The sequence below is a fragment of the Micromys minutus genome, assembly GCF_963924665.1.
Source record: "Micromys minutus genome assembly, chromosome: 4".
NCBI classification, from domain to species: Eukaryota; Metazoa; Chordata; class Mammalia; order Rodentia; family Muridae; genus Micromys; species Micromys minutus.
This window is the reverse complement of record NC_137973.1, coordinates 42,279,522-42,297,745: the sequence shown is the minus strand read 5'-3', so window position 1 is coordinate 42,297,745 and position 18,224 is coordinate 42,279,522. Positions and strand designations below refer to the sequence as shown.

The 18,224-nt window shown below is 47.9% G+C and overlaps 1 protein-coding gene across 1 annotated transcript; it reads left to right on the top strand.

Annotated features, from left to right (window-relative positions):
- Nucleotides 1–12,951: 12,951 nt before the first annotated feature.
- On the top strand, nucleotides 12,952–15,384 carry GPR61 (G protein-coupled receptor 61; the record flags this gene model as incomplete). Its single annotated transcript, XM_080915601.1, has 2 exons — nucleotides 12,952–14,541; nucleotides 15,143–15,384. One exon carries the CDS (start codon nucleotides 12,952–12,954, stop codon nucleotides 14,299–14,301), a length of 1,350 nt encoding a protein of 449 aa, XP_080771727.1. The 3' UTR covers nucleotides 14,302–14,541; nucleotides 15,143–15,384.
- Between the last annotated feature and the right edge of the window lie 2,840 nt (nucleotides 15,385–18,224).

Genomic DNA, 18,224 nt, shown 5'->3' with positions numbered 1-18,224 from the left:
TTCTTATGACATCAGAAACTGAGACGGGTGATATCTAGGTACTCAAACTGCTCCTTTTTCCCTTTGCACCTTCTCCCCAAAGAAGGGACATGCAGCCTGCACACAGTTACATGGCCAAAGTTCTCCAGGCTTCTCTGGAAACCTGAGGATTGTTGGTCTCCAGGTCTCCTCCCCTCTGACCTGTCTGTCCTCTTCTCTATGTTCCATTGACCTTCCATCCCATCAAGCCTAAGTCCTAACTCCCTCATGACATAGACACTTTATGCTCCTCTCTCGGGTTTCAAAAGTCAAGGCAAAGCCTATGTGCATAGTTTATCCCCCTTTTCTCTGGGACTTGTAAGTTCAGCCATACTTAACCATCAGCTCAAAAAGATCACTGGGGACAGGCCCATGTTTCCCTGCCCACAACATTTTACTGTGTTGATTTCCTGTGTCTGACTCCACAGGCAGGCTCACAAGACCCCTGCAACCCTGTAGGGGTGCCTGTCTATTCTCCCTCCTTTCCTACGTGTGAATTATTTTCCTGTCAAGTGAACAACTCTAGACAGATGTCTTGATAATTTCTTTCCTCTTTCTTTTTTATATGCCTTCCTTCCTTCTTCCTTCCCCGCCCTCTCTCATTGTGTATGCATGCATGTCCCGGTGTCCATGCGGGGTCATGAGTGATTAGTGCACATGCACATGTCTGTGCATGCATGTGGAGGCCAAAGAGTAAACTTGGGTGTTATCTTTGGAAATACCTTACATCTCTTTTGAGACAGAGTCTCTCATGGGCTAAGAACTCACCCTTTAGGTTAGACCAGCTGTTCCAACACTCTCTGTGGGCCCTGTCTCTGCCTCCCCAGTACTGGGGTTTCCCCCCTCCTCCTCCTGCTGCTTTTACATGAATTCTGGGGATCAGGCTCACACCTTCTTGCCTGCACCACAAGTGCTTTAACCTGAGCCATCTTCTCAGAGTTTTTCTTTCTTTGAGACAGTTTCAAATGTAGCTTAACCTTGAATTCATGATCCTCCTGCCTCAGCCTCTTGACTGCTAGGATTACAAGGATATATTTCCATTCAGGGCTCCTGATGTTTTCTTTTCCTTTTATTGAAAATGGGTTTACACAAAGGACCTGTAGGGTGAGATGGGGAGAGAGACAGAGAGACAGAGAGAGAAGTTTAAGAAACAAAAATTCCTGACACTGCATTATGGAACAAGAACCACCAAAGCTTCTGCTGAATTTATCTTTTGTTGGCCAATACTGCTGGGCACGCAGCCTACCCTTAAGAGTAGTTTGTGCCCCCAGAGAGACTCCCTTGGAGAAAACTAAATTTTTATTTGCAAGCGATTATCAATTGGAGATAGCTAAGGCACACCCGACACTGCTTGGGTGACCAAGAATCTGAGACTAGATTGCTTAGGGGCCTAAGGTAAAGCCAAGTACTAGTGTTCTATTAAAAGAATGTAGCAAAAGTCTCCTTATCAGGAATTTACTGATCATCTTGTAAAAACCCACACCAGAGTCTCTGTTCAGAGGACCCAGGCTCCAGCTGTGGCTACCACATAAGGGTTTTTATAACAGACAAAATAAATGAACTAAGTCTGTTAAAAAAAAAAAAAAAAAAAGAATGTAGCAAATGACTCCTAATGGCATTCTGCTTTACTCATAGATCAGTGCCTTGCTCAGCCATCATCAGAGAAAGTGGTGGGAACAAATGCAGAGAGACGCCAGACAACGTGCAGACCGTGAGGGATCTTGAAATACTCAGCCCTAAACAGATGTCTCTATCACATCTCTTCCCTCAGGCCTCAGGGAACCCTGGGAGCAGAAAGAAAAATGTAAAAGCCAGAGGGAATGGAGGACACCAAGGAATCAAGATCTATACAACAGAGTTGCCCAGCACAGATGGTTGTGAGCCACCATGTGGCTGCTGGGAATTGAACTCAGGACCTCTGGAAGAGCAGAAACCGCTGAGCCATCTCCTCCCCCCATATGGTTCTAGACTCACCATTCTCCATGATTTGCTAAGCCTGTGCCTTTCTTCTGAACCACCCATTCAGCTTCCTTCCTTCACTCACTGTTAACATCCCCCCACCCCCAGCCGAAGCTTCTAATCTCCTACAGCACAGCATGGTAACTGTGGTCAGAAACCAATGGACTCTCTCAAAAATGGGAATTGAGCACTGGGGGCATAAGCCTGCAATCCTAGTCCTTGGGAAGCTGAGCTACAAGGATTAGGAGTTCAAAATCAGCCTGAGCTACATACTGATCTGTCTTAAATACAAAACAAAACTTACTCCTATAGAGGAGTTTGAATGCTTCAACATAGATAAATGATAAACAGAGGGTGAGCTGGAGAGATGGATCAGAGGTTAAAAACACAGGCTCCTCTTTCAAAGGACCTGGGTTCAATTCCCAGCATCCACTTAACAGCTAACAACAATGGTAGTTCACAACTACCCTTAACTCCAGTTCCAGGGGATCAGATACTTTCTTATGGCCTCTATAGGTACCAGGCATTCACGTGATACACAAATATAAGCACAGACAAAGCACTTACATACAGACAGACAGTCAGTGGTGGCATGTGTCTTTGATCCCAGCACTCAGAAGGCAGTGGGAGGCTGTTCTCTGAATTTGAGGCCAGCCTGGTCTACAGAGTTTCCAGACAGCCAGGGCTACACAATCCCTGTCTTGAAAAAACAGTCTCCCCAAAACAACAACAACAAAATAACCACACTTATATACATAAAATAAAAATAAGTAAGTCTGAAAAAGAAATAAATGATACATGTGTGAGGTAATGTTAATTACTCTGACCTAACTATTAACACATTGTATACAATTGTCAAAATGTCAGACTGTGCCTTGGGAAAACATACAATTATTATGCCTGAATTGAACATGGAGATAGCTCAGGCAGTAAGAAACTTGCTGTGTATGAAGGAGTGAGTCTGAGCCATAGAATCTCCATTTTAAAAAAGCCAGGATTAGCTGGGTGTGATGGTGCATACATTTAATCATAGCACTTGGTAGGCAAAGGCAGGAGGGTCTCTGTGAGTTCAAGGCCAGCCTGGTCTCCACAGTGAGTTCTAGGACAGCCAGAGCTAAATAGTGAATCACTGTCTCAAGGCTTGTTGTGTGTCTTGATATCAGGACTGGGGAGGTAGAGACAGATAGATAGGTCCCTGTAGCTTTACTGTCCAGCCAACTCAACAGCAAGCCTCAGTTCCCGGTGAGAGACCCTGTGTCCAAAACACCAAACAACAACAGAACACCAAATAAACAAACACCAGTGGGACTGAACTCAGACCAATCTCTGCAACCACACAGTGGAAAGAGAGAACCACTCAAAGGTTGTTCTCTGATCGCTCTCTCACTGTCTCTCTGACCCTCCCTCCCTCCCTCTCAGATATACAAATACAAAAAAAAAAAAATGTATTGAAAGTTTTCAAAACAAAATGAGGAGTCAGAGGGCCACACAAACCTGACAGCTTTAGTTCGATCCCTGGAACCCATGCAAAGGTAGGAGAGATCCAACTCCACAATTGTCTTCTAATCTCCATGTGTGCAGTGTGACATATGTGTGCCCACACATACATATCACACTCATGAAAACACACACACATACACACACATGTACCCCCACATGCATGCACACATGCATGAATGCACACACACTCACATACATGCACTTATGCAGACACATGCATGAATGCACACTTGCACATGCACACACACACACACACACACACACACACATGCACACACACACAGAAACTAAGTGGATGGATCCTGTGGAAAGGCACCAAAAGTTTACCTCTTGCTTCACATGCATGTGTACACACACATTAATGCACACATACCTGCAAACACACACATGCACGTGATATATAAATTAATAATTTAAACATTGGGAGACAGTACAGACTGAGAACTTATGTATCAAGGTTGACATTGAACATCTGATTCTTCTTTGCCTCTCTAGTGCTGGGATTCCAGACACCCAGCATTATCCTCAGTTCACGAAACCATTTGCAGTAGGGATTGAACCCAGGCCTTTGAGTATGCTAGGCCAGCACTCTTCCAACTGAGCCATGGCTACAGTTCAATAACGAACATTTGCAATTCCTAGAAAAAAAATCAAACATAATCCTATCCCTCCTTTAGAGTTTATGCCACCTCATTAAATCTTCCTTGGCCTCCTCATGGAATATGTCCCCCCCCAACACCCCGTCTTTCTCTCTCTCCCTCTCTCCCTCCCTCTGCACGCCCCTCCTTTCTTTGGCTCTGCACAGCAGCCTGACTTGCTCTTGTGGTTTATAACCTGCCCTCTGTGCAGCCAAAGGCAAGGCCTGGTTTGTCTGTGTATCCCCAATCCCTCTGGAGCAAGAGTGCGATACGTATTTATTGAGTGAATTGGAGCTTCCAGTTTGGGCTGTTGGGAGCAGAAGGCACGGGTGGGGACATGGTGCTATGGGACTTTAGGAGATAGATGTCGAGACAAAGCCTGTGCAGTGAGGAAGGGTGCCAGGGTGTTGGGAAGGACTCCTCGTTACCCTGAGCCAAGTGTAAGGAATAGACCAAAAAGGGGAGAGGGGGATAGAACCTAAAAACTTGGGGTCTGGTTGACCATAATTCCTCCTCTAGCTGTGGAGCCGGGGCAAATATGTTCTCCTCTGGTCCTATTCACCTGTAAGATTGGAGCCAGGCTCCCAAACTCTCAAGACTCCTTCAGCTCTGGTACCCTCACTCCGAAAGACTGGAGCTTGTCATCACAGGGGCAGGGGGCACGGGTGGGGCTTGTGTGTGACGTATGTCCTGGATAAGCTGTGAGGAAGCAGATGTGGAGACAACACCCTGACTCATAGCAAGTAGGGGCAACTGGACATGCCTCATGGGGGAGTTTTGAATGACCCTCTCCCCTTTCCTCTGCTGTGCTTCCTGTCTTCTTCCATACCCCATATGCCATTCCCCGTTTGAGTGATGCTGAATCCTAGAAAGTCAACTACGTGGCTTGGAGAAAAAGCCACTTAACCCCTCCGAGCCGCCCTCTGTCCTGCTTTTGGAGATGCTGAAACTGACCCAGAAGACTGGGTGAGGAAAAGTGCTTGTCTGGAAGGTCCCGCATTGTGCCTGTTCCCTGGCTGGAAAAGAACACCTGCTACTCATTTGTCCCCCGGGTCCCAGGCAAATGGTCAGCGATGCTCTACACAGAGCTGGCATGTGTGAGGCCTGGGGGTAGGGTGGGGGTGGGGCAGCTGATGAGGGGGTGGGAGCTCCTGATAGTGAAGCTGTTCCCGATTGCCACCGAGATGGCCACTCAGCCTGTAAACCTGTTTATTGTGTTGTTAGGGAACCTGAAGCTGTCTGTGTCCCCCCCCCCCCTTTGGGGGTCCAGGACTGAGACAGGCTGCTGGGTAGGAAGCAGCCAGGATGGCCAGACCTGTTCATTCACTGTGGATGTTTCTGTCACTCTTTTGAGCCTGGTTCATCCGAGGCCCCCAGTTTCTAATCTGGTTGGGAAGGATTTATTTTTGGGTCCCTGTAACCTAGCAATGGGCTCACATGACCAGTGGCAGCTGCAGGCTGAATATACTGTTGGATCTCGGCTCCTGGCAGGGGGTGTGGGCCAGACTTGGGGAGGCGGGCGGAAAAGGAATGAAAGGGCTCTCACCTCTGCCCTGCTTCCAGCCCCTCAGCCCAGCCCACTCAGATGGGGGCAGGGGAGGTGGATGCTTCCGGTACTGATGCACCCCAGGAATCTGGACAGCTAGGGCCTGAGCCACAATGGAGAGGCCCATGTGAGAGCCTGCTGTTCGGGAGTCTGTGCCAGGGTGGAATGGTTGGGGCTCCAGTGGCTGGAGATGGGTACAGACTGGACACAGTGCTGGTGTGCTGGGGTGACCAGAGAATAGGCAGCTTAATGGGCTCCCTGTATATAGTAATGAGATGTGAGGGGCACTTCTGGTTCATGCTATAGTCCTTGGCTTCTTCCCTTTGTTTCCGGTTAAACTGTTAGTACTCCTTGGAGAGAGAACACGTGAAGCTACTCTCTGAACAGATTGATCAAGTTCTTTCCTGAGAGCAGGCTTTGGCAGAGGGGCAGGGAAGGAAGACAGGGGGACTGCTAAACAGTGGAGAGGTGGCAAAGGAACGTCTGGAAAGCCACTCAACATAGATGTGCACAGAGGAAAGGTAAACCTGCTCAGCTTCTTCACCTTGGGTAGGAAGGGGTGGATGGGATGGGGAAAGCTTCTCGGGGTGGGCAAAGATGAGATGATGCTCTTGAGGAGTTTAGGAAGGTTCTCAGGGCTCTACCTGACCCTAAAAAGAGACATAGCACTTTGAGGCCTCTTCCCTCAAGCCTGTGGCGGAGGTCCTAGGCGTATGCACTAGACCAAGGGGAGCTGTGGCCCTGGGTGGAGGAGGTCTTCCCCACAATCCTGTGACAGAGGTCCCATGTGTGTACACTTGACCAAGGGTTGCCTGTGAAATCTGAGGGGTCACATCCAGCGGGGCCTTCCTTGGTTTTCTCACCTCCTCTGTTTTGCTGGGCCTGGTGGCTCTGATCTAGAAGGCTGTAGGAAGATCATATGTACAAGGTTAGCCTAGGTTACCTTGTCAGACCAGATACTTTCTCAAAACAAACAAACAAACAAAACAAAACACAAAACAAACAAACAGGAATGGAGAGATGGCTCAGTGGTTAAGAGCACTGACTGCTCTTCCAGGGGTCCTGAGTTCAATTGCCAACAACTACATGGTGGCTCACAATGATCTATAATGAGATCTGATGCCCTCTTCTGGTGTGTCTGAAGACAGTGTACTCATATAAACAAACAAACACACACCCAAACCCTAAATTAGCAAATGGGTTAGAGTTGAGATGTAACGTTGAAAGCTACTCTGATCTCTCACTGAACAGAGGTAACAGCAGCACCTTTGCTGTTGCTAGTTTTGCTGGCATGGGTTGCTCCAGCCTTAGACCTGCAGTTTTCTCCCCTGCCCACAGGTCCCTTTCTCTCTTCCCTGAGCCAAGACAGCTTCCAGCACCTGAGAAATTGTGCTAGAACCCATAATTCTAACCCTTTTCTTCAAACCTTTTTCTTCTACAATAGCTTTGTAGAAGGCTCATGATCTTGCCCATGACTTATTGGCCAGCCACTGTAACTGTCCTAACTCCCTGGGAAGCAGACCCTATCTGTTTTAGAGCCTTTGTTTCACTGTTAGAGACACTGGGCAGTGAGGAATTTTGACTTTTGCATATATGGAAAAACTTGTGGCCAGCAGAGCTCACCCAAAGCTGAACCTTGGTTTCTCACCCAGTCTAGTGCTTTTTGTCTGTATTTCTGTTGGAACGATGGTGTCTGCTCTATCTTTCTCTGAATCCCGGAAGAGTTCTAGGTCCTGTATCAGGACCCCAGAGAGGCATAGGACTGAGAAAGACTGAGAAAACACCTCACTTTCAAACTGACTGGGGTTCAGATATTGGCTCTGGCTGTATTTGATCTGGAGAAGGTCACGTCACCTTGTGCCCTCTTTTCCCCAGAGGTGCTGCTTTGAACACTGATGTGAGGACTGAAGTTTATGTCATTAGGAATTCAGAGATGGTGACTGCTGGAGTCGGTTACCAGCGGTAGGCTTGTCAGTTCTCATGGTTGTTGGCTTGGGGCCTAAAGAATCCAGCCTGTTCTGAGCTCCCTGGGCAAAGTCACTGTTTTTATGTCTCTTTGTCTGGATCTAATTCTAGAATTCCCTTTTGGAGCCAGAAGAAGTTGTTGAATACGTAGGTCAGTCCCCACAAGGCTGTGGAGTCAGCTCTAGATCTGATCCAAATTCTCTGTTCAGGCTCAGAGTTCTTCTATGTGGAGCTATGGACACTGAGCAATTGTCTTCACCTCAAGAATACAGATATCAACCAGGTAGTAGTGGTGCATGCCTTTAATTCCAGCACCTGAGAGAGAGGCAGGCAGATCTCTGTAAATTCAAGGCTAGCCTGGTCTACAGAGTGAGTGTTAGGATAGCCAGGGTTACACAGAGAAACCATATTTTGAAAAACCTGAATGAAGAAAGGAAGGAAGGAAGGAAGGAAGGAGGGAAGAAGGGAAAGAGGGAAGAAGGAAGGAAAGAGGGAAAGAGGGAAGAAGGAAGGAAAGAGGGAAAGAGGGAGGAAGGAAGGAAGGAGGGAAAGAGGGAGGGAGGGAGGAAAGAGGGAAAGAGGGAGGAAGGAAGGAAGGAGGGAAAGAAGGAGGGAGGGAGGGAGGAAGGAAGGAAGGAAGGAAGGAAGGAAGGAAGGAAGGAAGGAAGAGGATACCTGGCAGCTGGAGAGTGGGGTCAGCATTTGTGTCTCTTTCAGAGGACCCAGGTTTTGTTCAGTACCCACATGGTAGCTCACTTCTAACCATAACTCCAGTTTCAGGGGACCTTCTGACGTCCATGGCCAGCACACACACAGGCAGTGCACACACATATATGCAGGCAAAACACCCAAACACCGAACAAACTTAAAAGAGAGCAGATGTTGAGTCCCTGTTCCGTGAACATTTTAAGCTGCTGTTTTAGGAACCTATCCTTGGCATCAGTCACTGATAATGTTCTTCATGGCTAGCAGGGAGCCAGACCCCTTCTCTCCCTTCTAAAGGTTTGTCACATGATGGTGACACTCTGAGTGATGCTCCCAGCCCTGTCATGTCCTACAAATGCAGACTAACCCGAGCCTCACAGAGAATCTGGCTTCTACTCTGCCTTCAGGGAGCAGAGGTGTGGCTGTTTGGGAGGTCGTTCAGTTATTAGATTCCCCTGTCTCCATAAGCCCCCAGAGGTTCGTTTCAAATAAACATACAGTTTAAGCAAATAATAGTGACGTGTTTTGGGCAGTGGCAAGTGCCGGGTCAAGATAGGACCTTTGGCTCTTCAAACCTTACTGTTGCCCATTAAGCTGTCTGCTATACAAGTTTGTCACTTTCTTAAGGGCGTCAAGTCATGGATCAGCTTCTGGAACCTCAGCCTTTCCCAGGTCTACTCTTGACATTCTGGTTGTGCACTGACCTGCCTACTACATAAGCACCTTGGTTCTGTTATTGTACAGAACCAGGCAATAAGCAATAAATCTGCCAGAAACCTTGAGGATCATCCATCCCCGAATCATATTGAACAGATCAGAAACAAAGGCCAAATGGAAATGACTTGCTCAAGGTAACTCAGCTATTAAGTGCCAGGGCTTTTTCTTTAACCAAGCTGATTGGGAGGATTTCCCCTGCCTGTCCATCAGCTGGCTCCTGGAAGCTTCGAGATGCAGTTCAGAATCCTGAGAGAGGCACGAGGAACTGGGCTTTCTGAACACTCTGCCTGGGAGCCCCAAGGCCCAGCTGTCTGCTCCAGAAGTGGCTCTAAGGGGCTGGTGGATAGCAGGAGGCCACTAGGACCCAGAAGCTCTCTGAGCATCCTGCTTTGCTGGCTGCTTCTCTCCGCTCACTGCAGTGGTTCAGGCTTCAGCAGCCTTGGAGAGGCATCAGCTGAGAAGAGCTATCACATAGGAGCTGGGAGCTTCTCAGCAAAGGTAGGAGTTGCCGACTAGGCCAGGGATGCAGGGCAGACCCAGGGCCTGGTGGTGAGTGCTGTCTCAGCTTACAGAAGGGTGGCATTCCAAGGAGCAGCCCACCCTATCCCGTGGTGAGCAGTTCTGTCATAGGATGGGCTCTCGGGTGTCCCAAAGGTAGCACTGGCATGTGGGCATCCCTAAACCCAGGAAATGGGAGGTTGATCATCTTCTGCTGGCCAGAGAAACTACACCCTGCAACAGACAGCATTTTCTGTCTTCCTTGCTCAGTGTCATAGAGATAGGTCCCCACATCCCTGGAATAGGCCCTACGGCATTCTAGGATGATGGGTCTCTAAGTCCTGGGCGTGGGCAGCTCTGCTAGGAAGAGGTGTTGAAGGTCCCTGGAAATCTCCCCTGGCCTAAGAGGCCCATAGGCAGGCCAGGCTCTGATCCTTGGCATAGAAGCTCTGGATGTTAGAAACAGGTACATAAGAATCCCAACAACACCTATGTGGCCTTGGGCTAGGCACGTGTGCACATCCTACATCCTGAAGTGATATCTCCCTCCATGGCCCTGCCAGAAGCCAGACCTCAGACCCTTCCAGGTGCTTGAAGGTCTCGAAGATGAGGAGGAGATATTGAAGGAAACGGTGGGAGGATGCGAGCGTCTAATGAGGCATGATGACATGAGCTAGGAGTGGAGTCAGACTCCTTGGGTTTCCCCTATGAGGCCATTACACCACAGCCCTCCCCTCCACAACCCTCCATCAATGAGAGAGTACTAAGTAGCCAACTATATTGGTGTTTCTGCTACGTGGTAAATTGGAATCCTGGAATTTGAAGTCACTGTAGAATTTTTGACAAGACTGGAGGGTGGGGGCTGGGAAGGGAACTATAAGAAAGAAAAAAAATGCCTAGTGTCTGCCTGCCTAAGGCTCCATCATGGCTGCACACCCATGTCCATGTGTCCACGGGAAAATCATGTCTGCTTTTCTCAGTCAGCGACTGTAGCTAGGTCTTGCTGGATTGGACTTCTGCTATTCGTTTATACCTGGTGGACTCTTCCTTCTTTAGGTACTACATCTTTTAGGCCCCCATCCCCAGGTCGAATGGATGAAGGGGTAAAGGATAAAGATGCATCTTCCAGGATTTCTTTTGAACATTGTGTTTTCCCTGGTAGACTGTCTTATGAGAATCTGACATCTCCCTGGAGAGAGAGGCAAATCTCTAGGCATTTGTCCAAAGTTAGAGAAGCCGCAAATCCAGGAGCCTGGGCTCTCCTCTCAGAAGAGAATCCCCTGGCTGGCACATAGAAGACTGACTGAGTATTTCACAAGTTTGTACTCTGGGGCCAGGATTCAATTAGTCAATTTGAGTCTGATACAACTCACGAGAATTGCACCGAACACCTAATGTGTGTGTGGCATGTCAGAAGTGGATTAGTGTAGACTTCATGGTGATGTCCTACACTGACAGTGATTGTAAGGGAACTTTGAGAGGAGTGAGACCCTGGAAGACTATGTGGGTCTCTTCATGGCTGTTATAGAAAAGGTAGATTTTCTTTAAGTGGAGCTACCACCAGGTGCTCCCTAGCCCAGAAGCTCACAGAGTACTAAAATGTTATATGTAGGAAGCTTGGCTGGCTTCTAGTCCAACATTCCCATTTCACAGATGCAGAAAGTGTGGCCCAGAAAACTTTTAAGTTGTCTACAGAACAGCCATCAGACTTGGTGCTGTGGCTTGTCTCTCAGCACACTCTATGGAGGGAATATATATTTTTATATATATTAATACATAATAATATACATTATGTATTATATGTACTATATAAAATATACAGTGTAATATATAGTACATACGTATTCCATGTATATATGAAAGCACGATGATTACACTGGGGACCATTTATTTCAATTATATGCAAACTTGATGTGGTGATGACTCTTAATCAGGTGGGACCTGCCATTTGATCAGGAGATATGGGAGGTGCCGATTGAGTTTTCTCTGCTTTATGTGTACCTAGTTCCCTAATAGCAGTCCTCTACCCTGTCCCCCAATACTTTCACCCTTTTCACACAGGCATTTACCTTCACCTTTTGTTCTGTGACCACCGGAAGGGGTCAAAACCAAGAGGGTATTGGGATAAGCAATTCTTGGTTAGTTGCAATGACCAAGCTACATGGGAAGCCAGGGAATGGGAGGTAAGGAGCTGCTGTTCATCTACCAGCCAGGACACTACAAAAGCTAAAAAGTAGGTAGAGAAGGACAGCATGTGTCCTCTGGCCTTGGGAGTTCAGGAGCGGAGGGTGGTGGTGCTCCCAGCTAGGCATTCTGCAGTGTGTGGCTCCTCATCTGTCCCAAACTGGCAGCCCTTTGTTTTGGCAGTGAAGATGTCAGTAGGGACTAAGTACAGTTGACCTTTCCAGATGATTGATGGTGAGCAGCCCTTAGTAGGGTCTTTTCAATTTCAACAGTGATTTACTGGAAGCCTACTAGATTCCAGTTGATATAGAGGTTGCCCTCTGCACACAACGGCATCACAGGCAAAAGAACTGTTCCCAGAGCCAAACTACATCGGACTGTGTGGTCTTGGTTGTGCTCCCTGACTTCTGTAGGCTGCAGATCTATCTGTGGAGACATGGGGATTGTATCATCTGTCTCATAGGATTGTGTGAGGATGCGGATGGACCAATGGACACAGTGTGCATAGGCCGGGGCCTGGCGCGTGTAGAGCACCATGTGACCATCATTTCCCATGATTGGTACTATTAAAGCAACCAGACTAGACCCTATGAACAGTTACAAAATAGGTGTTGTTCCTTCCTTCTACAGATGCCTTCATGAGGAAACCGGAGTCCGGGAGAGTCGCAGAGTGAGTAATACCCAGACCTGGAACTAGAAGCTGAACCTCCTGCTCCTTCCACTCCCTGTTCTGATGAGAAAAGCAGACATTTCACAAAATCAACCCTAAAGCCAGAGCACCGTCCTAGAGCAAAGCAGGACCTTGGAGAAGGGAGACGGAGGATTTAGCATTGTCCTCAAAAGGGAAGAAATGAATGGAGAACTAGAAAATCAAGCAGGAAAAGAGGTGCCAGAGGCCACTCGGAAGGTGGAGCACTTCGGAGTATGAGAGAATCCGTCCCCTACATGGCTGCTACGTCTCATCACCGGGGCTGACCCTGGGGCTACCTTCTGACAGAAACTGGACATGAGCTCCTGAGTTTGGAGTAGCCTCGCCTGGCACTCTAACCTCATAGGAGCCCGGCTTGAAGGCTGGTGATAAGAGCCTGCCTTACAGGCTCCATCAGAAGGTCCCCCAACAAAATTGGGAAGCCTGGACCTGGGCTTACATCCCAGGGTTGTGGAGTAGGATGGGGGATGGGCCTGTAGCAGGAAGTGCCCTGGGTGTCCTCTTTCGGCCCCATGGAGTCCTCACCCATCCCCCAGTCATCAGGAAACTCGTCCACTTTGGGAAGGGCCCTTCAAACCCCCGGTCCCTCTACTGCCAGTGGGGTCCCAGAGTTGGGACTACGGGACGTGGCTTCAGAATCCGTGGCCCTCTTCTTCATGCTCCTGTTGGATCTCACAGCTGTGGCTGGCAATGCTGCTGTGATGGCTGTTATTGCCAAGACACCTGCCCTCCGAAAATTTGTTTTCGTCTTCCATCTCTGTCTGGTGGACCTGCTGGCTGCGCTGACCCTCATGCCTCTGGCCATGCTCTCCAGCTCGGCCCTCTTTGACCACGCCCTCTTTGGGGAGGTGGCCTGCCGCCTCTACCTGTTCTTGAGCGTCTGCTTTGTCAGCCTGGCCATCCTTTCAGTGTCTGCCATTAATGTAGAGCGCTACTATTATGTGGTCCACCCCATGCGCTACGAGGTGCGCATGACACTAGGGCTGGTGGCCTCTGTGCTGGTGGGCGTGTGGGTAAAGGCCCTGGCCATGGCTTCTGTGCCAGTGTTGGGAAGGGTCTACTGGGAGGAAGGAGCGCCCAGTGTTAACCCAGGCTGTTCTCTCCAATGGAGCCATAGTGCCTACTGTCAGCTTTTTGTGGTGGTCTTTGCTGTTCTTTACTTCTTGCTGCCCTTGATCCTCATCTTTGTGGTCTACTGTAGCATGTTTCGAGTGGCTCGCGTGGCTGCCATGCAACATGGGCCACTGCCCACGTGGATGGAGACGCCCCGGCAACGCTCTGAGTCTCTCAGTAGCCGCTCTACTATGGTCACCAGCTCTGGGGCTCACCAGACCACCCCACACCGGACGTTTGGGGGTGGGAAGGCAGCAGTGGTCCTCCTGGCTGTAGGGGGACAGTTCTTGCTTTGTTGGTTGCCCTACTTCTCTTTCCACCTCTACGTTGCCCTGAGCGCTCAGCCCATTTCAACAGGACAGGTGGAGAATGTGGTGACCTGGATCGGCTACTTTTGCTTCACTTCCAACCCTTTTTTCTACGGATGTCTCAACCGTCAGATCCGGGGCGAGCTCAGCAAACAGTTTGTCTGCTTCTTCAAGGCAGCTCCAGAGGAGGAGCTGAGGCTGCCTAGTCGCGAGGGCTCCATTGAGGAGAATTTCCTGCAGTTCCTCCAGGGGACATCTGAGAACTGGGTTTCTCGGCCCCTACCCAGCCCTAAGCGGGAGCCACCACCTGCTGTGGACTTTCGAATCCCAGGCCAGATTGCTGAGGAGACCTCAGAGTTCCTGGAACAGCAACTCACCAGCGACATCATCATGTCGGACAGCTACCTCCGTCCTGCCCCTTCACCAAGGCTGGAGTCGTGATGAACACTAGGAGGGAATAAGGCTTGGGGCTGGTTTATGATCTCCAGGACTGCTTTTCCAGATGGCTGGGGTTTGGACTAGGGTCTCTGGACTTAGCTTTTGCCTGGTGTTTCCTGAGTTAGGACCAAGTCAACCGGATGGACATGTGGCAAAAAGCCTTGGACTTGGCTGTGATCTTTGACTATTGGGGGAGGGAACCTGGGTATGGTGAGACGGTGATGAGAGAAAAGGGTAACAAAGGTGAGGGAAAGCCTTTCTACCAGTGAACTCTTCATGCCTCAGGAGACAGGGAAACTTCCTAAGGGTAGGCGCTGGAGCGGCAGGCTAGGAACAGTTAGTTATTCTGGGGACCGTTGAGATTTACTTCTTTCCAATGTAATAGTTCAGACTAATACTTACACTAAGACGAGGTAAGAAAACAGCCCACATCTCATTTGCTGACTAGGTTAAAAAGGAAGACTAGCCAAGTGTTTCCATGAGTTAATAGATCCCTTCCTAAAAGTTAATGTCTAAGGTGAGAGGACCTGTAGGGGTGAACTCTTTCCTGGATTTGGCCAGCAGCAAGGAAAAGTTGCAGTTAGGGTAGTGGAGAAGACAGAGGGGCTCTGCAGCTCTCCTGTTTTTCACTTTCCTGCATGCAGATTAAGTGTGGGTCCTGACCTCAGCAGAGATGAGCAGGAGACAAGATGTCCCTTTCCTCCCTGTCTTTTGAGTAACTAGAATGACTCAGGGGTCAGAGAGCGGAGGGTGGGTGTTAGCCTTTGAGTTGGTAGTGTGGCTGGATACAGAAAGGCCAGGTAAATTACTCTGATCAATAATACTGCCAATCTTTTCTTTCCAGGACTGGCCTCCCCGATCTATCTCCTCATGGCAGTGACCCACTTCCAGCCCCCTGGACATTCGGGTACAAGAGATTCAGGTCGGGCACGGGAAGGGTGGGGTTTCCATAGTCCACGAAATGCCTCCCTGTTCTCATCCATTGCTCTCGGAATTAGCTTCTGTGACAAAGACTTAAATCTGTCTCCTACCTGCAGCCCTAGGTTGGAGAGAGAGAGAACAGAGAATTGGGCCTTGCTGTTTATTGATTAAGACTATAGGGACCGTGTTGGTTAGTGTCAGCAATGGTATTTTCAGTGGAGAGGGTTTAATTGCAAGCTGGACAGGCTTCCCCTCTGGGCCATGTCCATTCCATGTCCCTCAGCTGAGCACTAAAGTGTCAAGTTAGGACCAGAGGGTGATGTGGTTCATATCTGAACAAATTTCTGATTCACTGAACATGAAAGAGGGAAAGTGTGTTGGGGTGGAGTAGTTTCCCCTTTGAACAACCAATAAATTTTATGATAAAAAGTTATATTAATATCAACACTGACTCCTTCCATTCTATTCAATGCAAAAATAGCTGAACACCAACATGCTCCAGGGGCATACACATATACTGTGTGGTCTCTGCCTTCAGGGACTTCACAGTCTAACTCCATCAGATATTTGTATTTCTGTAGAGCATTTAGGTCTGATAAAGTTGTTCAGTAAGGAGAATTTATCTATGGTCCTGGCCTTTGAGATTTTATTGAAGTGATACATAGAGACTCCACTCAGGCTGTGGAAAGCATGGTGGGTGTAAGCAAAACTCTCTAGTGAAGAAAAGAATCTACTAAATAAAGCTAGGCAAACAGCCTTTTCCCCTTTGGCTTAGGTACATTTCCAGGTTTCTGTCTTCTCATCATTTGTGGTTTTTTCTAGTCTAGTACCTATTACATTTAGGAAATCCTTTAGAAAGTAATACACAGCACACGAGAGTCCTCCTGACTTTAGAGCCATTTCCCTTTCTTTTGAGATAAAACTCATGCTGAGAAATCTCTTTAGTATATCATAAGGGAAAAACTTCATATTATTAATCCACCAATCAGCTAGTAAACCCAGAAACTGCCAGTAGATGGCAGAGTGAGCCCAGTAGAAACAGGAAATGTACACAATCTGTGTGTGTGTGTGTGTGTTGTGTGTTGTGTTAAACATTGCTTGGAAGCCATTTTGTTAATTTTTTTTTTTAAACTTTGTCCTACAACCCTTGTTTTGCATTAAAAGGAAGTTTTAAGAGCAAAGATATTTCTAATTCATATTGAAGTACGGAGACCTTGCTGCTGTTAACTACTAAGCTGCCATTTTCCTCCCTGGCTGTAGGAAAAGATCATAAAGGAAGTAAAACTTTCCTTTTATATGAAGAGAACTTTCTCCACAACTTTTGCTATGACCACCTTCCAGGAATTTTCTAGTCACTGAAACGGATTGGTAAAGTTCAGTATACAATCCTTAGCTCTCAAAACTGCTCCTAGACGTAATCTCCCTTACATGCTGAGGAAGCAACAGGGTAAGACAATAATCCTGTCAGTGAATTGTGCCAACATCTTGGTATTGAGGTGACTGCCACCCATAAACTTTAGATTCTCTGTTGTCAGGTAACTCCGAGCGGTTTCTTCTAGAGGTCTGGTAGGAAGGTATGCCTTTGAAACTAGGCAGCTGTACCTACGGTGGGACATGGGAAATCTTAATTTCTCTCAGTCTATTCCCTCATTGGTGACAGCGGGGATCAACAGTACCTACCTCACAGGGCTGTTGTGAGGATTAAGAGATATGAAAGCGCCTACCCGGCAAATAGGTCCTCAATAAATGTTGTGTTTCCCCTTTCCTTTTGAACCTTGCCCCCCAGTAGGGATCAGAAAGGACTGTTCCTTTTGAAAGGTCATTTGGAAGTCAGCGGAAGACTTTTCAGATTTGGAATTGATAAGCATTATGGGTAACATGGATGAGGTTAATCTAATTAAATGGTTCTAATTAATTAATTTTCACTACTGAGACCTTTCTGTTAGGAATTTGATTTGAAGTTGACCTCCTACTAGAGAAATGTTTTAAATTCCAGGGAAAAGTTTCAATAGCTGCAAAAAGTGCCCCTTCCTAAAACGGGTGGTGAGTCATCTGTGGGGCTCTTTGACAGTAAAGGCACGTTAGGATATTCTTCACAGGGTTATGATTCACAAATATTCAGGTGATTAATTAGAGAGACGACTTTTACTAAACTTCCCCTTTTCTGTGGATATCACACAGGATCTTGTTAGGTTAGAGAAGGACGCGCTGGTTTACTTCTGGGTATGGAACTAAGCCCCCAGTGTAGAGCCGCTGGGTTATATGGGAGAAAGGTAAGCATGGAAACGCTGTAAGTGAACTACAGCTATTTTCGTGTTCTGATACTCATTACCTACTTGCTAGCGGTCGAGTGATCCTTTACCAACATAGGAGTGCCAGGCAAATGTACAGCTCAAAGAAATTCGTACGCAGTAGCAGAAGGACTAAAGATGTTTGGCATAATGGGTGTAGCCTGAGGAATGGATGAAAACCCAGGCTGGGCATCTCAAAGATCAGACTGAGGAAAGTTTTGCTTAAGTGTTCAATACTTGGCTTTGGGCAGAGACCCGGGCTCCACAATCACAGATGAAAAGGATTTTTTGTTGTTTGTTTGTTTTTATTTTGTTTTATTGTTATTTACTTATTTATTTATTTATGGAGAGGGAGACTTCCCGGGAGAAATTCCCAGAGGGCTGTGAGCCCTTGTTTGGGAATCTGATCCTCACCGCCAAACTACCAGTGCATCTTCAAGAGCACACCATGTGCTGGAAGTCCCGCTTCTTCTACACTTGGAATCCAAATCCCGGAGCCCAAGAAGTAAAAGGTATTAAGGCTGGGAGGTGCGAAGCGACTGATAACTATCCCTCCACAGGAACAGCCAGGTTCGCAGGGACTTCCGCTTTCCGTACCTCCTCCGCCTCCCACTGCCACAGCGCTCGTAGTAGTAACGGCCGCTGGGCGTCGCCGGAAGTGTCGTAAACAGCAGATATCCGGTTCTTCCGGGCGCTAGGGGAGCTGACGGAGAA